The sequence below is a fragment of the Delphinapterus leucas genome, chromosome 20 (assembly GCF_059928025.1).
Source record: "Delphinapterus leucas isolate spDelLeu-1000000601 "Yukka" chromosome 20, BTC_Dleu_Yukka2, whole genome shotgun sequence".
Lineage (NCBI taxonomy): Eukaryota > Metazoa > Chordata > Mammalia > Artiodactyla > Monodontidae > Delphinapterus > Delphinapterus leucas.
In genome coordinates this window covers 24,874,417-24,896,173 of record NC_143148.1, presented here as the reverse complement: position 1 = coordinate 24,896,173, position 21,757 = coordinate 24,874,417, and the positions used below count along the sequence as shown (strand labels likewise).

At 36.6% G+C, this 21,757-nt stretch overlaps 1 protein-coding gene across 3 annotated transcripts in view; it reads left to right on the top strand.

The window, feature by feature from the left end:
• ITFG1 (integrin alpha FG-GAP repeat containing 1) overlaps positions 1 to 21,757 on the top strand; it is a 242,099-nt gene that overhangs the window by 14,784 nt on the left and 205,558 nt on the right. For all 3 annotated transcript variants that reach the window (XM_022555125.3, XM_089902992.1, XM_089902991.1), the window contains exon 6: positions 12,216 to 12,310. In XM_022555125.3, the coding sequence (XP_022410833.1) occupies positions 12,216 to 12,310 (95 nt within the window). The remainder of the gene's footprint in view (positions 1 to 12,215; positions 12,311 to 21,757) is intronic.

The following is a 21,757-nucleotide window of genomic DNA, read 5'->3' as shown; positions in this document are numbered from 1 at the left end:
GAGTTCCTGAGTTCCATAGTAGTCCTGAGTAGAGATGGGGGCCTATGCTTCTCCTCAGACTGCCTACTCTTCTGTCTTCCTGCCCTAGGAGCCAGTGCTACTAGGGCCGTCTTTCAGGTGTAATATCACTGTTGCACACCCTGTGGAGGTAGGAACATTTGGACAAAGTAAGGATATGGCTGAAAGAAATGGCCACATTTTCTCTTATGAACATAAGGTGCTATTTCTAAGAGGTCCTTAAGATTTATCTGGTCTGACCCATACCTTTGAATTCTAATCAAGGCCCAAGAGTGAGTGAATAACCCATCAAGTATTTACCAATGTAACTGTTCTTCAGCCATGCTTCTTTTCCCACTCTTCTCTCATGTGTTGTACTCCTCACCATGCCCCTCCTGAAGAGGCATAACTGAGGATTGCACAGCTTATTGTCCTCTGTGAGGCTCAGGGTTGGATGGGGAAGGATGAGAAGAAAGAGAATCCTAAACAAGCCTATTTGCTTTTTAAAATATCTACTTAGTAACTCTGGGGTTGGCAGTTTCCATCAGTTGTCTCATATTTTTCCCACAACGGGTAGCTGTGTAGTTCAAGAGGCGCTGTCAAGGAGCCAGCTAATTCAAAGGTTAAGTGACCACTGTAAGCTTGCAATGTAAATAAATGGTAGATCTGGGATTTGAATCTTGGTCTTCCAAATTGTAAAGCCTTTGTTCCTGCCTTCAACTCTGTATAGCCATTACCATTGTTATAGTCACAGAGGGCCTTGGTGGTGCTCCAACATGGTTAACTTAGACTTCCTCATAGCATAGTGGTTGTTTTCCAAGAAGAAGCAATACAAGAGTATAGACAGAAGCTGGAGATCTCTTTAAGGCTTGGTCCTGGCAGTTAAACAGCATCACTTCTGTGGCATTCTAATCAAAGAATTAGCTAATATTCTAGGGAATTTGAGGATTATGTACTCTACCTCTAGATGTGAGCGTGGCTTAACTGAAATGTAAAAGAGCATGTGGGATGGGAAATAATGTGGTCATCTTTGGATACACAGCATGGTAGGCTGTGTTTATTTACTTTACCATAGGTAAAGACTTGCAAAGGAATATGCAAACACAGATCATTTAAGCAACTAGATCCTCAGGTTTCATAGGTACTCCTACCTAAAATTGATGAGCCTGAAAACGTACCTATTTTCACTATAACTTTCTCCTCCTTCATATAAGAATGCCATGTTCTTTACCCTTCCTAAATCTCACTAATTGTACATTTCCTGGGGAGTAAAAACCCGTACAGCACGAAACACAGGTATACTAAACTAATAGAATTTCCAGTTCTTCCTCTTCTCCTATTTCTTCTTCCTATTTCTCTTCAGATGAAGCTTGGTAGCAGAAAGCATTTTGATCCACATTGATATGTTCTGAATTCAGATGTGCTAGAGTGGGGTTGTGGGAGTAATGACAGTTTTTGTTTAATGACTTTGCCTCCTGCATTCCCTGACTACTGTCAAAGAATCTGTAATTATTGAGAGAGGGTCCTGGGAGAGCACAGCACAAAGCATCCGTAAGAAACACCAAATTCAGCAAAGCAGACCTTTTAGCTCTTCTTAGTACTCTATCCCTAAGACACGTAATTAAATGGAAGGAAGGTACTTTTCATGCCTATGTAGTTTTGGATCATGCCAGTGATTGTTTCAGATGTGACCAGAACATTCTCAAGGACTACCAAACCTATGGATAAAACTTTTACGTAATTTGTTTTATATTTGGTATGCATTTTTCTGTAATGTAGATAATACCTACTTTATCAAATCATATCAAGAAAATTCCATTTAAAGTCAAATATTTTATCTTGTCTTATGAAATGTTTACTATTTTCTTTCTCCTATTAATAGAAAATAAATTTACATGCTGGCTCCTGAGCCAAATAGTTTTTTGTAGTATATACCTTTCTCATTTATTAAAGTCATAGGGAAAAATTTGGTATGTCTAAAGAAATAAGAAAGAAATTGTGTGATTTCTCATTTTTATAATCTGTTTTTACTTACTCCAAAAGCCAGATACCAGAGTCAGTATTCACATACATTTAATGGACTGTTATGTCTTTTATCATACTTATTGTATTATAAATTATTTTAGCTGTACTTTACATTGCAATGCTTTAAGTTCACTAAAGAGAAACAGCATGTTGCTTTACTATCTTGTTTTTATAACTTATTTTATGAAAATAGATAAATCAATTTTATCAAAATTACCTTAATTTTGACTGCTTTTAGTAATCTTTCCTACAATATATAATCTGTACTTTTTTCAGTACTGTTTGTAATGTTCCTTGAAACACATGTTAACAAATTTATTTGAATTGAAAACATGAGGTCAAACTCTTTCTGACAGAAAATAACTTTCATTTGGAGATTGGTTTGACAGTGAGGACTGGCTTTGCTAACTGGATTATATACCAGGCATTTTACATAAATTGAATGAGCTAAATCAGCAGCTCTAAATTCTTTTTTTTTTTTTACTTTCATTATGGAAAAATTTAAACATATGCAAAGGTAGAGCAAATAGGACAATGAATTTGCATATAATACACCTGTCATTCAGCTACAGTTAGCAACTCTTGGCCAGTCTTATTTCATTCACAACTTTTCCTTCATTTCTCTCTCTAACTCCCTCCCCAGACATTTTTAATCCATAAATATTTAAGTTATATCTCTAAAAAATAAGGGTGTTTTTAAAATACATAATTACAGTGTATTTATCATACCTAAAAAATTAAGATTAATATTAAATTTCCATGGAGATTTTAATGAACATATATGAACAAGATTTCTTAGCATCTGTATCTATAAAGATGAAGAAAAGGAGTAGACTTCATGCTGAATCCTGTTTCATTCTAGCAGTGTCATGCTAGTCTAAAGGTAAGTAAATTAATATATTTTAAAGCTCCATTCATTTCTTCAAAAAAATGCATTTCCAATGAAATTTTACCTTTGATTTAATAAGCTATCAAAGCTTTTTCATCAGTTGTACAGTAGTAGTTAAAATAACTCAATCTCAAAGAGATTTTTTTTTAAAACACCTGGATGCATAAAGCCAATTTAAATACCAATTTGAAGATGTACATTTCTTTGGAGACATAAAAAGACCAGATATAAAAACATTTTACATCATGATAAAGTTCTATAACAGAAATAGAATAAAGTACAAGTCCAAGGATAAAGAGAAGAAGAGCTTTTTTATGTGGTTTGTGGGTGTATGTGGATGATGGTGGATAATAATCAGTATGGTATCTATATTCTACTAAACACATTTTTAAGAGTCATTTTAATTTTTTTATTGAAGTATAGTTGCTATAAAATATTATAAAGGTGACAGGTGTACAATATAGTGATTTACAGCTTTTAAGGTTTATATGCTATTTATAGTTATGGTAAAATATTGGCTCTATTCCCTGTGTTGTACAATATATCCTTGTTTTATACTTAATAGTTTGTACCTCTTACTCCCCTGCCCTTATATTGCCCCTCCTCCTTCCCTCTCCACTGGTAACCACTAGTTTGTTCTGTATTATATCTTTGAGCCTGCTTCCTTTATGTTATATTCACTAGTTTGTTGATTTTTTTTAGATTCCATATACAAGTGATATATAGCTTTTATCTTTCTCTGTCTGGCTTATTTCACCTAGCATAATGCCCTTCAAGTCCATCCATGTTGCTGCAGATGGCAAAATTTCGTTCTTTTTTATGGCCGGGTAACATTCCATTGTGTGTATGTATGTGTGTGTGTGTGTGTGTGTATGTTACACACACACATATATATATCACATCTTTTTTATTCATCTGTTGTTAGATACTTAGGTTGCTTGCATATGTTGGCTTTCATAAATAATGCTGCTATGAACATATCTTTTTGAATTAGTGTTTTTGTTTTAGATATATATACCTAGGAGTGCAATTGCTGGATCATATGGTAGCTCTGTTTTTATTATTTGAGAAACCTCCATACTGTTTTCCACAGTGGCTGTACCAATTTACATTCCTACCAACAGTGTACGAGGGTTCCCTTTTCTCTACATCCTCACCAACATTTGTTATTTGTGTTCTTTTTGATGATAGCCATTCTGACAGGTATGAGGTCATATCTCATTATGGTTTTGATTTACATTTCCCTGATAATTAGCCAGGTTTAGCATCTTTCCACGTGCCTGTTGGCCATCTGCATTTTCTCTTTGGAAAAATGTGTATTCAGTTCTTCTGCCCATTTTTTAATTGGGTTGGTTGTTTTTTTGATGTTGAGTTATTTATATGAGCTGTTTATATATGTTGGATATTAATCCCTTATCAGTCATATCATTTGCAAATATTTTCTTCAATTCAGTAGGTTGTCTTTTCATTTTGTCAGTGGTTTCCTTTGCTGTGCAAAAGCTCTTAAGTTTTAATTACGTCTCATTTGTTTATTTTTTGCTTTTATTTCCTTTGCTTTAGGAAATGGATCCAAAAGAATATTGCTGCGATTTATGTCAAAGAGTGCTCTGCCTATGTTTTCCTCTAGGAGTTTTATAGTATCTAGTCTTACATTTAGGTCTGTAATCCATTTAGAGTTTATTTTTGTATATGGTGTTAGAGTATGTTCTGATTTCATTGTTTTACATGTAGCTGTTCAGTTTTCCCAGCACCACTTATTGAAGAGACTGTCTTTTCTCCATTGTATATTGTTGCCTCCACTGTCATAGATTGACTATAAGTGTGTGGGTTTATTTCTGGGCTCCCTATTCTGTTCCATTAATTAGAGTAATCATTTTATTTTAAAATATCAGTAATTAGGGGCTTCCCTGGTGGCGCAGTGGTTGAGAGTCTGCCTGCCGATGCAGGGGACACGGGTTCATGCCCTGGTCCGGGAAGATCCCACATGCCACGGAGCGGCTGGGCCCGTGAGCCATGGCCGCTGAGCCTGCGCGTCCGGAGCCTGTGCTCCACAACGGGAGAGGCCACAACAGTGAGAGGCCCGCATACCGCAAAAAAAAAAAAAAATCAGTAATTCTAATAGGTTTAAAGATTACATGCTTTTGTAGCTATTTAAAGCATTGAAAATATTTATATTACTTTTTTAGAAATGAACTTCTAGGTATTAAAGGATATAGTTTTTGTAAATTCTTTTAAGAGTCTATTGGAACAAAAGTTTTCAAGACCACTGGACTAGGCGGCTTAGAGAAGCATGCTAGACCCATCTTCATGCTAGACCTATCTCCTAGTAACTGCTTTTACCTGGGTATCTTTTTTTTTTTAATAGTTCAGTTGTATTACATGAATGTTGTTGTTGTTTTTTAAATTAATTAATCAATTATTTTTGGCTGCATTGGGTCTTCGTTGCCGTGCATGAGCTTTCTCTAGTTGTGTCGAGCGGGGGCTACTCTTCATTGCAGTGTGCGGGCTTCTCAATGTGGTGGCTTCTCTTGTCACGAAGCACAGGCTCCAGATACCTGGGCTTCAGTAGTTGTGGCACACGGGCTCAGTGGTTGTGGCTCACGGGCTCTAGAGCACAGGCTCAGTGGTTGTGGCGCACAGGCTTAGTTGGTCCATGGCATGTGGGATCTTGCCGGACCAGGGATTGAACCCGTGTCCCCAACATTGGCAGGCGGATTCTTAACCACTGTGCCACCAGGGAAGTCCCTTACCTAGGTATCTTAAATAATGGCAACTCATTGTAGGCTGATCATTGAAAAGTGAGTGGATTAGCAGTCATTTATAAGAGCAGTTACCATAATAGGCAACTAAAAGCTACAGTTGACATTAATTACATTTAAATTCATCCTTTGATAAATGCTATTCTTTGAGATTAAAGATGATGATGCCTACAAATTAGAACACCTTGACATAATTATGTTTCCTGTTGGGGACAAACTAGTAATTGGAATTTTCTACAGAGGTCAAGAAATGTCAACAGATTCAACATGACTCAGAACTGCCCACTTTTTCATCTCTGCTGTTTCTTCTTTTGTCATCAGAGCAGTTTACATCTGTGACCTTGGCATTCAAATGGAGTTAAGGAAATTATAGTTTATATGGGTATAGTTGCTTGAAAAATATGGTGTCTGCTTCTTACTGAAAAACTATGTTGTGTATAAAGAGCAACATTAAAGGCAGAAGGAGAAATGAATTTTATTTTCACCTATTTAAATTTTTAAACAATTTAATTATCTTAGGCAACTTAAGTTGTCAGTCATCTTAAAATGTACCATGAAAGAATCAAAAGCTCTTTCTCCGCCCACCTTTGGTAGTCATCAGAATGGTAAATAGACACTGTATGTAAAATAAACTGTAAGAATCTGCTAACTGCGTTTTAAGAGATGTTAATGTAAAATATCAGAGTATAGGCAACAAGTGTAAAACTTAAAATACTGTGAAGAACTTGAATATTGATTTGAAATGTTCAAGATAGCAATATTACAATTAATATTTTATTATGAGTTGCAAACTCAAGTGTCTGATGGGGCCCAGAAGGAAAACAAAGTGAGTGAACACTTTGGGAAGCTTCCGACTTGACCTGCCTGGAGGCTCTAGCTCTGTGTGAAAAGGGCCAGTTGCTTGCCAGACCTTCTGATATTTCAAGAGAAGTTGGAAATCCTGATTTTTATTTGAAATCTGATTTTTAATTTGTTTTACCTCTGAATTCAAACTTTTTTAAACAATGTGTAGGTCAAATAAAACACATTTTATGCTGAATTTGGCCCATAGTCTGCCACTTATGACTTTTGCTTTATCGCTGTTCTAGATTCTTCATTTGAAATGTACGTTTTGTTAAATAGTTCCTAAGACAAAATGTCACAAGTTAGTTGAGGTTTTCCAAAATTCTAGCTATAACTTGTTTCAAAGCAAACCTGTAAAAACTCTATGGGAAATTAGATCAATAACTACTAGCATAGTAATTAAAGACAGCCACACGATTAACCTCATGGAGCTCAACTGTATAAAAGTTTGTGTTTTTTAAATTCATTTTCAGCATATAATTACAAATTTGTTGGGAACATGCAAAACTCTTCTGAAATGACTTTATGTCAAACTTGTCATAGGATCTCTAGCCTGAGCCTGATTATTTTGTATGTAATTTAAAATACTTTAATGCTTAGAATTTAAAGAACTGATGAATAAATGGCATATCTTAAAGAGAAGTGAACCAATGCTTATTAAATTGGACTTAATTGAAATTATTTTAAGCATTTCTAACCTTGTGTAGTATGAAAGAAAAACATGACATGAATGCTTGGTATTGAATTACCATACAACAAATGCTAAATATAACTTTTCAATGTATATTAATATTTTCTTATTATCATAACCGTATATTATGGGGTTTTAGTTAAAGTAATACAATCAAGTTGTAGGAATACTGCTTGGTTTGGTTTTTAGTGTCTTGTTTAGGTTATAGATGAGGCCCAGTATGTGCTAAAAAGAATGTAGAAGAAGGTTACTGGGGAGAAGTTACTGTTTGTAGAACCCTTTGCATAGAGAAAATTTTCTCCTGTTGAATGCTTACTCTTTTTTCCAGAATCCACCTACCAATAACAAATTAGTCAATTGTTTCTTCCCACTTTCCAAACACTTCAAAACTAAATTCACAGGTGAACCTTGTTTGCTGTCTACTCAATTGGATACTGTGTTGACAATTAACTTAGACTTAATTAGCCTTTAATTGCTCTTTGGAGATGACATATCTATGCTTCCATATTGGACTGGAACATAGTACTGTGAAAAAAATAGCAAATTCTAACTAGAAGTAGAGAAGAATAGGAGATGCTACTTAAGACTACGATTCAGTTCAGCCAGTATTTGGGAGCCAGGTCCTGGTTAGGCATTGTAGATACAAATATCTATGAGTCAGGGTACCTAGGATACACTCTCAGAGAAATAGTTCCTCAAGTAACTATAATGCAAACTAAAGTGCTATTACTAGAGAAAAGTATAATAGTGAAACAGTGAGAGAGGAGTAAAGGCCTTTTGGAGGAAGCTGATTTAAGTAGGGCCTTGATAAATAGGAATGCCTTTGACACTGGAGTGTTCTTCACTAGTGAGGAATTGTGGGGAAATGATTTTATTTAAACTTGCTCTTCTTTCTGTAGTTCCTAATAGTTTACCAGTATGACCTTCCTGATTTTGACAAATGTACTGTGGTTATATTAGATGTTAACATTAGGAGTAACTAAATGAAGGATATGTGAAAACTTAGTACTATTGGTTTTTTTAATGAGATAAAATTTGTATAACATTATTAAAATTAACCATCATTGTGTACACTTCAGTGAGATTTAGAACATTTACAACACTGTGCAGCCATCACCTAGTTCCAGTGACTTTTCATCTCTCCGAAAGGAAACCCTGTACCCATTAAGCAGTCACTCTCCCTTTCCTCTCTACCCCTGCACTTGGTAACCACTAATCTTCTTTCTGTCTCTAGGATTTTCCTATTATGGGTATTTCATATAAATGAAATCATACAAGATGTGACTTTTTGAGTCTGGCTTCTTTCACATAGAATAATATTTTAAAGATTCATCCATATTGTATCATGTATCGGTACTCCAGTTATTTTTATGACTGAAAAATATTTTCATTGTATGGGTATATGACATTTTGTTTATTCATTCATCCATTGGTAGATATTTGGGTTATTGTGAATAGTGCTGCTAAGAGCATTCATGTACCAGTATTTGTTTGAATACCTGTTTTCAATTCTTTTTTTTTTTAACATCTTTGTTGGAGTATAATTGCTTTACAATGTTGTATTAGTTTCTGCTGTATAACAAAGTGCATCAGCTATACATATACATATATGCCCATATGCCCTCCCTTTTGCGTCTCCCTCCCACCCTCCCTATCCCACCCCTCTGGTGGTCACAAAGCACCCAGCTGATCTCCCCATGCAATGCAGCTGCTTCCCACTAGCTATCTATTTTATATTTGGTACTGTATATATATGTCAATGCTACTGTCTCATTTTGTCCCAGCTTACCCTTCCCCCTCCCCATGTCCTCAAGTCCATTCCCTACGTCTGTGTCTTTATTCCTGTCCTGCCCCTGGATTCATTAGAACCATTTTTATTTTATTTTTTTTTAGATTTCCTATATATGCATTGGCATATGGTATTTGTTTTTCTCTTTCTGACTTACTTCACTCTGTATGACAGACTCTAGGTCCATCCACCTCACTACAAACAACAGAGAATACTTAGGTTGCTTCCATGTCCTTGCTATTGTAAATAGTGCAGCAGTGAACGTTGTGGTACCTGTCTCTTTTTGAATTATGTTTTTCTTAAGGTGTATGCCCAGTAGTGGGATTGCTGAGTCATCTGGTAGCTCTATTTTTAGTTTTATAAGGAGCCTCCGAACTGTTCTCCATAGTGGCTGTATCAATTTACATTCCCACCAACAGTGCAAGAGGGTTCCCTTTTCTCCACACCCTCTCCAGCATTTACTGTTTGTAGATTTTTTGATGATGGCTATTCGGACTGGTGTGAGGTGATACCGCATTGTAGTTTTGATTTCCATTTCTCTAATGATTAGTGATGTTGAGCATCCTTTCATGTGTTTGTTGGTAATCTGTATATCTTCTTTGGAGAAATGTCTATTTAGGTCTTCTGACCATTTTTGGATTGGATTGTTTGTTTTTTTGATATTGAGATGCATGAGCTGGTTGTATATTTTGGAGATTAATCCTTTGTCAGTTGCTTTGTTTGCAAATATTTTCTCCCATTCTGAGGGTTGGCTTTTTGTCTTGTTTATAGTTTCCTTTGCTGTGCAAAAGCTTATATTTCATTAGGTCCCATTTGTTTATTTTTGTTTTTATTTCCATTACTCTAAGAGGTGGGTCAAAAAAGATCTTGCTATGATTTATATCAAAGAGTCTTCTTCCTATGTTTTCCTCCAAGAGTGTTTTTTTTTTTTTTTTGCGGTACACGGGCCTCTCCCATTGCGGAGCACAGGCTCCGGATGCACAGGCTCAGCCGCCATAGCTCTTGGGCCCAGCTGCTCTGTGGCATGTGGGATCTTCCCGGCCTGGGGCACGAACCCATGTCCCCTGCATTGGCAGGCAGACTGTCAACCACTGCGCCACCGGGGAAGCCCCTTTCCAAGAGTTTTATAGTGTCCGGTCTTACATTTAGTTCTCTAATCCATTTTGAGTTTATTTTTGTGTATGGAGTTAGGGAACGTTCTAATTTCATTCTTTTACATGTAGCTGTCCAGTTTTCCCAGCACCACTTACTGAAGAGGCTGTCTTTTCTCCATTGTATATTCTTGCCTCCTTTATCAAAGATAAGGTGACCATATGTGTGTGGGTTTATCTCCTGTGAAATTTTTTGTTCTAGTTCTGTGAAAAATGCCATTGGTAGTTTGATAGGGATTGCATTGAATCTGTAGATTGCTTTGGGTAGTATAGTCATTTTCACAATGTTGATTCTTCCAATCCAAGAACATGGTATATCTCTCCACCTGTTTGTATCATCTTTGATTTCTTTCATCAGTGTGATAGTTTTCTGCATACAGATCTTTTGTCTCCTTAGGTAGGTTTATTTCTAGGTATTTTATTCTTTTTGTTGTAATGGTAAATGGGAGTGTTTCCTTAATTTCTCTTTCAGGTTTTTCATCATTAGTGTATATCAATGCAGGAGACTTCTGTGCATTAATTTTGTATCCTGCTACTTTACCAAATTCATTGATTAACTCTAGTAGGTTTCTGGTAGAGTTTTTAGGAATCTCTATGTATAGTATCATGTCATCTGCAAACAGTGTGTTTTTCGATTTTTATTGGTATACACCTAGGTATAGAAATGAAGTGTCATATGGCAATTCATTGTTTGGCTTTTGGAAGAATTACCAAACTGTTTTCCATAGCTAATGCACCATTTTATATTCCCATCAGCAGTATACAAGAGTTCTATTTCTTTTAGCAGTTTGAGACATCTGAGTTAATTTTTGGTATATGGTATGAGATAGGGGTATAAATTCATTCTTTTTCATGGCTGAAAACTTTGGAATTAATATTTATAAAAGATAATCATTCTCCACAGTCTCGGGAAAATATCACCCATGATAATATTAAGTTATTTTTCTTACACTTAAGCAATTAAAGATATAAATATAAGAGCTAAAACATAAAAGTCTTAGAAGAAAGCATAGGGGTAAATTTTCATAATCTTGGATTTGGAAATGGATTCTTAGATCTGACACCAAAAGAAAAAAGCAACACAAAAAAATTAGAACTGGATTTATCAAATTAAAAGCTTCTACACAGCACAGGACACTATCCAGAAACTGAAAAGACTGTACAGAATGGGAGAAAATATTGCAAATCATGCATCAGTTAAATAGGATCTAGTCTATATAAAGAACTCTTACTACTCAAAGCAATAAATAACCCAATTTAAAAATAGGCAAAGGGGGCTTCCCTGGTGGCACAGTGGTCGAGAGTCCGCCTTCCGATGCTGGGGACGCGGGTTTGTGCCCCGGTCCGGGAAGATCCCACGTGCCGCGGAGCGGCTGGGCCCATGAGCCATGGCCGCTGAGCCCGCGCGTCCGGAGCCTGTGCTCCGCAACGGGAGAGGCCACAACAATGAGAGGCCCGCGTACCGCAAACAAAACAAAACAAAAAACATATGTATATGTCCACATAAAAACTTTTACATGAATATTCATAACAGCATTTAATTGTAATAGCCAAAAGTGGAAACAAGTCAAATGTCCATCGACAGTTGAACAGATTTACAAAAAATATAGCCATGTAATTAAATATTATTCAGGGATAAAAAAGACTGAAGTAGTGACACATGCTACAACATGGATGAACTTGAAAATATTATTCCAAGTGAAAGAAACCAGGCACAAAAGGCCACATGTTATATGATTCCATATATATGAAATGTCCAAAATAGGGAAATCCATAGAGCCAGAAAGCAAATTAGTGTTTGCCAGAGGCTTGATGGTGGGGAGAATGAGAAGTTACTAATGAATACAGAGTTTCATTTTGAGGTGATGAAAATGTGAAATTAGATAGTGGTGATGGCTGCACACTGTGAATATACAAAAACCACTAAATTGTACACTCTGAAAGAGTGAATTTTAGAGTATGTGACAGAAGTAAGAATAAATGCGTTTTTAAAATATCTTGCATGCAGATATTTTTGTTTTAAAACAGTGCTCATTTGATGTTTGCCTTAAGAAAAAAATTTTTCTTTTAGGAATTTATCATGGCATCCTGCATTGACCATTAAAAGTAAAATGCGGATTCCACATTCTCATGCGTTCATTGATCTAACTGAAGATTTTACAGCAGGTGAGTTGCACATAAATGTAAAGTATTTCTTTTAGGCTGCCAAAGAATGATGAGATTTTTACTGTTTTCCTAGTAGTCATTTGCTATTGAATTGAACATTAAGACCAAAATGTTAAAAGGTTATAAGGAAGTTAGTGATATCGGAAAAATGTAAAAAGTACTGGATGCAATAAATAAGTCTTTAGTTATTGTTTTTTGCTGTTTGTTAACCACATCAAAATTTGGATTATTGACTAATAAATGCTGTAAATTTAATTGTAAGAAAAATATTTACCTTATGTGTTAAAGAATTTCAAAGACTTCAAAAAATTTTTATTATGAAAAATTTTAAATATAGAAAAGTAGGCAGAATAGTATGATATACGCACATTTAATCATCACCCAGCTTCAACAATAATCAGTATATGGCCAATCTTGTTTCATCTGTATAACCACCCATGAGCCCTCCTCCCACCCTGATAATTTTATAGGAATTCCCAAGCATTGTATCATTTCATTTATAAATATTTCAATCTGTATCTCTAAATGATAGACTTTTTTATTTTTGACAACCTCACAATCATTTTCAAACATTAAAAAATTTAACAATATTCTCTTAATAGCAAATGCTTATTCACTATTCAAAATGCCCCAATTCTCTCCTAAATGTTTCTATCAAATTAGGAGCTAAATGAGGTACATACATACGAAGAAAAAACACCTGTCTTACAGAATTTCTCAAAGTGTGGATTTTGCTGGTAGTGTCCCCATGACGTTAATATGTGGCTCTGTCCCCTGTATCTCCTCTAAGCCAGTGATTAGATTTAAGCAGCTATTGATGATCATTGTCAAGTCCACTATTTCAAAAGGATTTACAAAACCATAGCACCCTAAATCTATCACTCCTCAACACATATTATCAGCTGGAATTTTCTATTTAAAACAAACAAACAAAAGGAACATCTATTATTATCTTTTTAGTCACCCGAAGTACAGTTGAGACAGGCAGGTTAAATGCTTAAATTTTCTTCCTTCTCGTTTTTTTCCAGTTTTTTTTAATGTGGTAAAATACACGTAATGTAAAATTTCCATTGTGACCTTTTTTTTTTTTTTTTGCGGTACACGGGCCTCTCACTGTTGTGGCCTCTCCCGTTGCGGAGCACAGGCTCCGGACGCGCGGGCTCAGCGGCCATGGCTCACGGGCCCAGCCGCTCCGCGGCACGTGGGATCCTCCCAGACCGGGGCACGAACCCGTGTCCCCTGCATCAGCAGGCAGACTTTTAACCACTGGGCCACCAGGGAAGCCCCCATTGTGACCATTTTTAAGTATGTGGTTCAGTAGTATTAAATACATCCATAGTAGTGACCATCCAGCTCTTTTCATCTTGTAAAACTGAAACTCTACACCCATTAAACCGTAACTCCTCATTCATCCCTTTCCCCCAGCTTATGGCAACCACTGTTCTACTTTGCTTTTTGACCACTAAAAGTACTTTGAATAAGTGAAATCATACAATGTGTGTTATTTTTAACTGGCTTATTTCACTTAGCATAATATCCTTAAAATTCATCCACGTTGTAGCATATGTCAGAATTTTCTTCGTTTTTTTTTTTTGCGGTACGCGGGCCTCTCACTGTTGTGGCCTCTCCCGTTGAGGAGCACAGACTGCGGACGCGCAGGCTCAGCGGCCATGGCTCACAGGCCTAGTCGCTCCGCAGCATGTGGGATCTTCCCAGACCGGGGCACAAACCCATGTCCCCTGCATCGGCAGGCGGACTCTCAACCACTGCGCCACCAGGGAAGCCCAACTTTCTTCCTTTTTAAAGCTGAATTGTATATACCCACATTTTGCTCAGCTTCCACATTTTAGCTGTTGTGAATAATGTTGCTGTGAACTTTCATGTACAAACATCTCTTAGAGATCCTGCTTTCAGTTCTTTGGGGTATATATCCAGAAGTGAAATTGCTGGATCATATGATAATTTTGTGTTTAATTTTTTGAGGAATGGCCATCACAGAAACTTTATCGTTTTACATTCCCACCAACAGTGTACAGGGGTTCCAGTTTCTCCACATACTTGCCAATATTTGTTATTTTCTTTTTTTTCATAGTAGTCATTCTAATAGGTATAATGTGATATCTCATTGTAGTGTGGGTTTGTTCTGTTTCTTTGGTTTTTTGCCGCTCCACGTGGCTTGCTGGATCTTAGTCCCCAAACAGGGATTGAGGGATTGAACCCGGCCCCAGCAGTGAAAGCACTGAGTCCTAACCACTGGACTGCCAGGGAATTCCCTCTTTGTAGTTCTGATTTGCATTTTTCCTAGTGATTAGTGATGTCGAGCACCTTTTCATGTCCTTATTGGCTATTTGCATATCTTTTTTGGAGAAGTGTGTACTTAAGTCCTGTGCCCATTTTTCAATTGGGTTGTTTCTTTGGTGTTAAGTTTTAGTTAGTCTCTGTTCATAATATTGCTTCCTTATCAGATACATGATTTACAAATATTTTCTCTCATTCTGTGGGATATCTTTTTACTCTGTTGATAGTGTCTTTGTATGCAAAAAATTTTTTAATTTCATGAAGTCCAGTTTTTCTGTTGTTTCTGTGTGGCCTTGTGCCTTTGGTGTCCTATCCAAAAGGTCATTGCCAGATGCACTGTCATGAAGCTTTTGCCCTATATTTTCTCTTGAGAGTTTTATACTTTTATCCCTTACATTTAGAGCTTTGAACCATTTTGAGTTAATTTATATATGAGATGTTAGATAAGGGTCCAACTTCATTACTTGCATGTATATCCAGTTTTCCTAGCACCATTTATTTTTTTTTAATATTTATTTTATTTTTTTGGCTATGTCAGGTCTTTGTTGCGGTGTGCAGGCTTCTCTCTAGTTGTGGCATGGGGATTTTCTCTCTGTAGTTGTGGTGCACAGGCTGCAGAGCGTGTGAGCTCTGTAGTTTGCAGCACTCGGGCTCTCTTGTTGAGGCGCTCGAGCTCAGTAGTGGGGCATGCAGGCTTAGTTGCCCTGCAGCGTGTGGGATCTTAGTTCCCTGACCAGGGATTGAACCCATATCCCCTGCACTGGAAGGCAGATTCTTTACCACTGGACCACCAGGGAAGTCCCATAGCACCATTTATTAAAAAGACTTGTCTTTTCCCCACTTACCACCCTTGTCAAAATTCATTTGACTGTATACTCAAGGGTTTATTTCTGGGTTCTCTGTTATTTCACTGATCTATATGTCTGTATTTATGCTGGTACCTCACTGGGGTTTTTTTGGGTTTGTTTTTAACTTTTTATTTTATATTGGAATATAGCCAATTATGTTGTGATAGTTGCAGGTGCGCAGCAAAGCGACTCAGCCATACATATACGTGTATCCATTCTCCCCCAAACTCCCCTCCCATCCAGGTTGCCACATAACATTGAGGAGAGTTCGCTGTAGTACTATCCTGGTTTGATTACTACAGCTTTGGAATATGTTTAGTAATCGGGAAGTGTGAGTCCTCCAACTTTGTTCTTTTTCAACATTGTTTTGACTATTTTAGGAGGTCCCTTGAGATTCTATATGAATTTTAGGACAGGTTTTTCTGTATCTATAAAAAGTGCCATTGAGATTTTGGTAAGGATTGTTCTGAATCTATAGGTCACTTTGGGTAGTATTGACATCTTAACAATATTGTCTTTCAGTCCATGAACATGCAGTGTGTTTTCCTTTATTTGTCTTCTTAATGATTTCTTCCAACAATGTTTTATAGTTTTTAATTATATAAGTCTTTCACCTCCTTGGTTAAGTTAATTCCTAAGTATTTTATTCATTTTGATTCTATCGTAAATGAAATGTTTTCTTAATTTCCTTTGTGGATTTTTCATTGTAAGTGTTTAGAAATGCAGCTGATTTTTGCATGTTAATTTGTATCCTACTACTTTTCTGAATTCATTATTAGTCTGAACAGGTTTTTTTTTTTTGGTAGAATCTTTAGGGTTTTCTACATATAAGATCATGTCATCTATGAACAGAGATAATTTTACTTTTTTCTTTCTAACTTGGATGCCTTTTATTTCTTTTTCTTATTCCTCCCTTTTTTTTTTAACCAGTTTTCAAACACTTCTAATCAGCTTTTGCAATTACATTTTTATATAGTATACTAATTGCAAATGAGTAAAGCATGCCTGGTGGTTGGTAAAAGTAATAAAACTTCCTTCCTTTAAAAGTATTTTATGAATTTACATTCCCAAAAACGTGCAAGACGGTTCCCTTTTCTCCACACCCTCTCCAGCATTTATCGTTTGTAGATTTTTTGATGATGGCCATTCTGACCAGTGTGAGATGATATCTCGTTGTTTTGATTTGCATTTCTCTAATGATTAATGATGTTGAGCATCCTTTCATGTGTTTGTTGGCAATCTGTATATCTTCTTTGGAGAAATGTCTATTTAGGTCTTCTGCCCATTTTTGGATTGGGTTGTTTGTTTTTTTGTTATTGAGCTGCATGAACTGCTTGTAAATTTTGGAGATTAATCCTTTGTCGGTTGCTTCATTTGCAAATATTTTCTCCCATTCTGAGGGTTGTCTTTTGGTCTTGTTTATGGTTTCCTTTGCTGTGCAAAAGCTTTTAAGTTTCATTAGGTCCCATTTGTTTATTTTTATTTTGATTTCCATTTCTCTAGGAGGTGGGTCAAAAAAGATCTTGCTGTGATTTATGTCATAGAGTGTTCTGCCTATGTTTTCCTCTAAGAGTTTGATAGTGTCTGGACTTACATTTAGGTCTTAAATCCATTTTGAGTTTATTTTTGTGTATGGTGTTAGGAAATGTTCTAGTTTTATACTTTTACATGTAGCTGTCCAGTTTTCCCAGCATCACTTATTGAAGAGGCTGTCTTTTCTCCACTGTATATTCTTGCCTTCTTTATCAAAGATAAGGTGACCATATGTGCGTGGGTTTGTCTCTGGGCTTTCTATCCTGTTCCATTGATCTATATAACTGTTTTTGTGCAAATATTTGCTACCTGTTTTTCAAAAAAGTTGAGGAGTTAAAGTGTAAAATACTTTTTTTAAAATTTTATTTTAATTTAATTTATTTTTTAACATCTTTATTGGAGTATAATTGCTTTACAATGGTGTGTTAGTTTCTGCTTTATAACAAAGTGAATCAGCTATACGTATACATATATCCACATATCTCCTTCCTCTTGTGTCTCCCTCCCACTCTCCCTATCCCACCTGTCTAGGTGGTCACAAAGCACCCAGCTGATCTGCCTGTGCTATGCGGCTGCTTCCCACTAGCTATCTATTTTACATTTGGTAGTGTATATATGCCCATGCCACTCTCTCACTTTGTCCCAGCTTACCCTTCCTCCTCCCGATATCCTCAAGTCCATTCTCTAGTAGGTCCGTGTCTTTATTCCTGTCTTGCCCCTAGGTTCTTCATGACCTTTTTTTTTTTTTCTTAGATTCCATATATATGTGTTAGCATACAGTATTTTTCTCTTTCTGACGTACTTCAGTCTGTATTACAGACTCTAGGACCATCCACCTCGCTACAAATAACTCAATTTTGTTTCTTTTTATGGCTGAGTAATATTCCATTGTATATATTTGCCACATCTTCTTTATCCATTCATCTGTCGATGGACATCATTCCATTTATATTCACACACACACACACTCACAGACAGACTTGTTTTTTACAATTCCTTTTTGAAGAAAGGTATATTTTACGTATGAGGTTTTAGAAACTTAGTTTCTTTCAGTTCAGTAATATTAGATTTCCTTAATCAACACCAACTCTGCCTGTAAGGAATTTTTTTTTTATGAAAGAGGAAGTGATTGTTGTCAGATGTTGGAAAATATATCCAAAGAGGTATCTCAGTAGATTTTACGTTTTATTTGAAAATGACATGAATACAAGTCATCCCATTACAACAATTGGAAAATCCAAAAGTAAATATGTATACATTCTTTAAAGCATACATTTACTTGTTGAAGTACTGTTGAACTTCACTAATTTTTTTTTCCATTTTAACATCTTTATTGGAGTATAATTGCTTTACAATGGTATGTTAGTTTCAGCTTCACAACAAAATGAATCAGTTATATATATACATATGTTCCCATATCTCTTCCCGCTTGCGTCTCCCTCCCTCCCATCCTCCCTATCCCACCCCTCCAGGCGGTCACAAAGCACCGAGCTGATCTCCCTGTGCTATGCAGCTGCTTCCCACTAGCTATCTACCTTACGTTTGGCAGTGTATATATGTCCATGCCTCTCTCTCGCTTTGTCACAATTTACCCTTCCCCCTCCCCATAGCCTCGTGTCCATTCTCTAGTAAGTCTGTGTCTTTATTTCTGTTTCACCCCTAGGTTTTTCATGACATTTTTTTTTCTTAAATTCCATGTATATGTGTTAGCATACGGTATTTGTCTCTCTCTTTCTGACTTACTTCACTCTGTATGACAGACTCTAGGTCTCTCCACCTCATTACAAATAGCTCAATTTCATTTCTTTTTATGGCTGAGTAATATTCCATTGTATATATGTGCCACATCTTCTTTATCCATTCATCCGATGATGGACACTTAGGTTGTTTCCATCTCTGGCCTATTGTAAATAGAGCTGCAATGAATATTTTGGTACATGACTCTTTTTGAATTATGGTTTTCTCAGGGTATATGCCCAGTAGTGGGATTGCTGGGTCATATGGTAGTTCGATTTGTAGTTTTTTAAGGAACCTCCATACTGTTCTCCACAGTGGCTGTATCAATTTACATTCCCACCAACAGTGTAAGAGGGTTCCCTTTTCTCCACACCCTCTCCAGCATTTATTATTTCTAGATTTTTTGATGATGGCCATTCTGACTGGTGTGAGATGATATCTCATTGTAGTTTTGATTTGCATTTCTCTAATGATTAGTGATGTTGAGCATTCTTTCATGTGTTTGTTGGCAGTCTGTATATCTTCTTTGGAGAAATGTCTATTTAGGTCTTCTGCCCATTTTTGGATTGGGTTGTTTGTTTTTTTGTTATTAAGCTGCATGAGCTGCTTATAAATTTTGGAGATTAATCCTTTGTCAGTTGCTTCATTTGCAAATATTTTCTCCCATTCTGAGGGTTGTCTTTTGGTCTTGTTTATGGTTTCCTTTGCTGCGTAAAAGCTTTTAAGTTTCATTAGGTCCCATTTGTTTATTTTTGTTTTTATTTCCATTTCTATAGGAGGTGGGTCAAAAAGGACCTTGCTGTGATAGAGTGTCCTGCCTATGTTTTCCTCTAAGAGTTTGATAGTTTCTGGCCTTACATTTAGGTCTTTAATCCATTTTGAGCTTATTTTTGTGTATGGTGTTAGGGAGTGATCTAATCTCATACTTTTACATGTAGCTGTCCAGTTTTCCCAGCACCACTTATTGAAGAGGCTGAACTTCACTAATTTATTCAAAAAAGCTGTGGCTTGACGGGGGATGTGAACATAGATATGTGATTTCAGGATGTATTCTTCAAAGAAGTAACACCAAAACATTTTCATTTCTGTTTTACTCTCCCATCCTAAAGTCAGTATCCAAGAGTGAAGAATGAAGGGGAATACTGGTGGAAATGCTGGCCTTAAGTACAGCTGTGAAATAGGTGAAACCTATCTTGAGGTCCCTTCATCTGTACTTGGTCTCTCTCATCCTCTTGGGGCTTTGGTGACATTCCTGTCTTTTCTTCATACAGCTGATGTTCTCAAACTGACCCCCAATTGCCCTGAATTTTCCACAAAGTTAATTTCATCCCTTGCAGTAAACTTTTCCCTTACAATTTATCCCAACAAAAGTTTTGCAGTGTATAATGCCTAGCCCAAGTGAAAACAAGGTAAAGGTTCGCTGCTACAGATTTTCCCTGGCCAAACAGGACATGCATTTCAAAAGAGGCCTTGGGATTCAAGGGATTCATACCTTGCTATTGAGGAATTAATTCCTGAACTTATCGTTTACCTGTGTCCTGCCTTATAGAGCATGTGGGTCATCAAAACCTTCTTATAGGTTTGCCATAAATAAAAGGAACAGTCTGAATCATTGATCATTTAAATAAGAGATTTATTATATTTAAATAAAAGAAGACTCACTTTAAAAGGAATATCATAAATACTGGCATTAAAATGTTAACAGATTATAACATAGGTATACACAGGAAACATAACCTTTTTGTTTTCTAAAATCAAGGCTCTGTGCCTTGGGCAGGTATTGGAGAAATGGAATTTAAACTTCTCAATTAAAATTATGTATCTTGGTCTCTTGAGGGTTTTAATTTATTGGTTAAATTTTCAGTTTTTCTGGATATTAACCCATTTCTCTTCTCCTAGCAAAAATGGCAACTAGGTGAGCCTAAGGATAAGCTTATATGTCCTCAGGGAATTGGAAGAAGACGTCTTTCTTTGTATCTGCTCTGAGGTTCTTACACAGCCATATTGATGGCCCTTGTGTATTAAGTGCCTTGCTGGTATTTGAAAGCTGGAGACCTCCTGATCTCTTCTCCTTGCTCAGTCAGAGCCTCACAGTCTTCCCTGGTTGACTTGATCCTGCCTTGAATCTGATCCTGTTTTAATGGATTCCTCTGAAGCTCCACCTCTTCCATTCAGCCTCTGACTTGGATTGTCCACTGTTCATCATCTACCATGGAATTCATTTGCCTTCTACCATAGTAGTAGCCCTTGGAAGATCCATTGGCCCTCGGCTTGGCTACTGTTGATATTCAGCACAGGGGGTCTTAAGTCCCTTTGCCACACATGAAAATGAAGGGAAGTTGAGAATACTAGGTTACACCCTCCATGCTCTGTTTTTGTTCTGTGAGGATAACCCCTGTACATAGCTATCATCTCAAAAGATAGGCTCCTCCCTGAATTCCAGTAGCAGGGTCCTGGTCTTCCTTTGTACTCTGCTTTCCTTTCAACTTCATCATTGTTATCCCCCTCGAGGTTGAACCCTCACATTGAGGGTGGTCAGGGAAACTGGCCTTGACTCTACTCTGTCTTCCTGCAATCTCCGACTCCTCCTCTTTACCACAAGCCTTCTCATTGCTTCCCTAGGTAGCTAACATCCAGACTTGAGTTGTTTCTACCTGTGACTTAAAGTAAAAAATTTGTTCAGATCCTTAGGTTTTTCTTTTAATATGTAAACAGAATTCTGGGGATTTAGATATCTGTTTTCATTCTTAACAAAGTCTGACTTTAAATACTTTTTTCTGGATAGAGACTCAATAACTGCCATTTTTGGAAATCAAAAGCTGAATATTATCTTTTTTTTGCAGTCCTGCTCTAATAACCCTAATCTTTTCCTAGGCCAGCAGTTCTCTAAGTGTGGTCTGGGTATCCCTAAGGATTCCAAAGACCCCTTTGGAGGGTCCATGAGGGCAAAATAATTTTCATAAAAACTATAAGACATTATTTGCCTTTTCACTGTCATTCTTGCTCTCATTGTCTCACAAGTGTACAATAG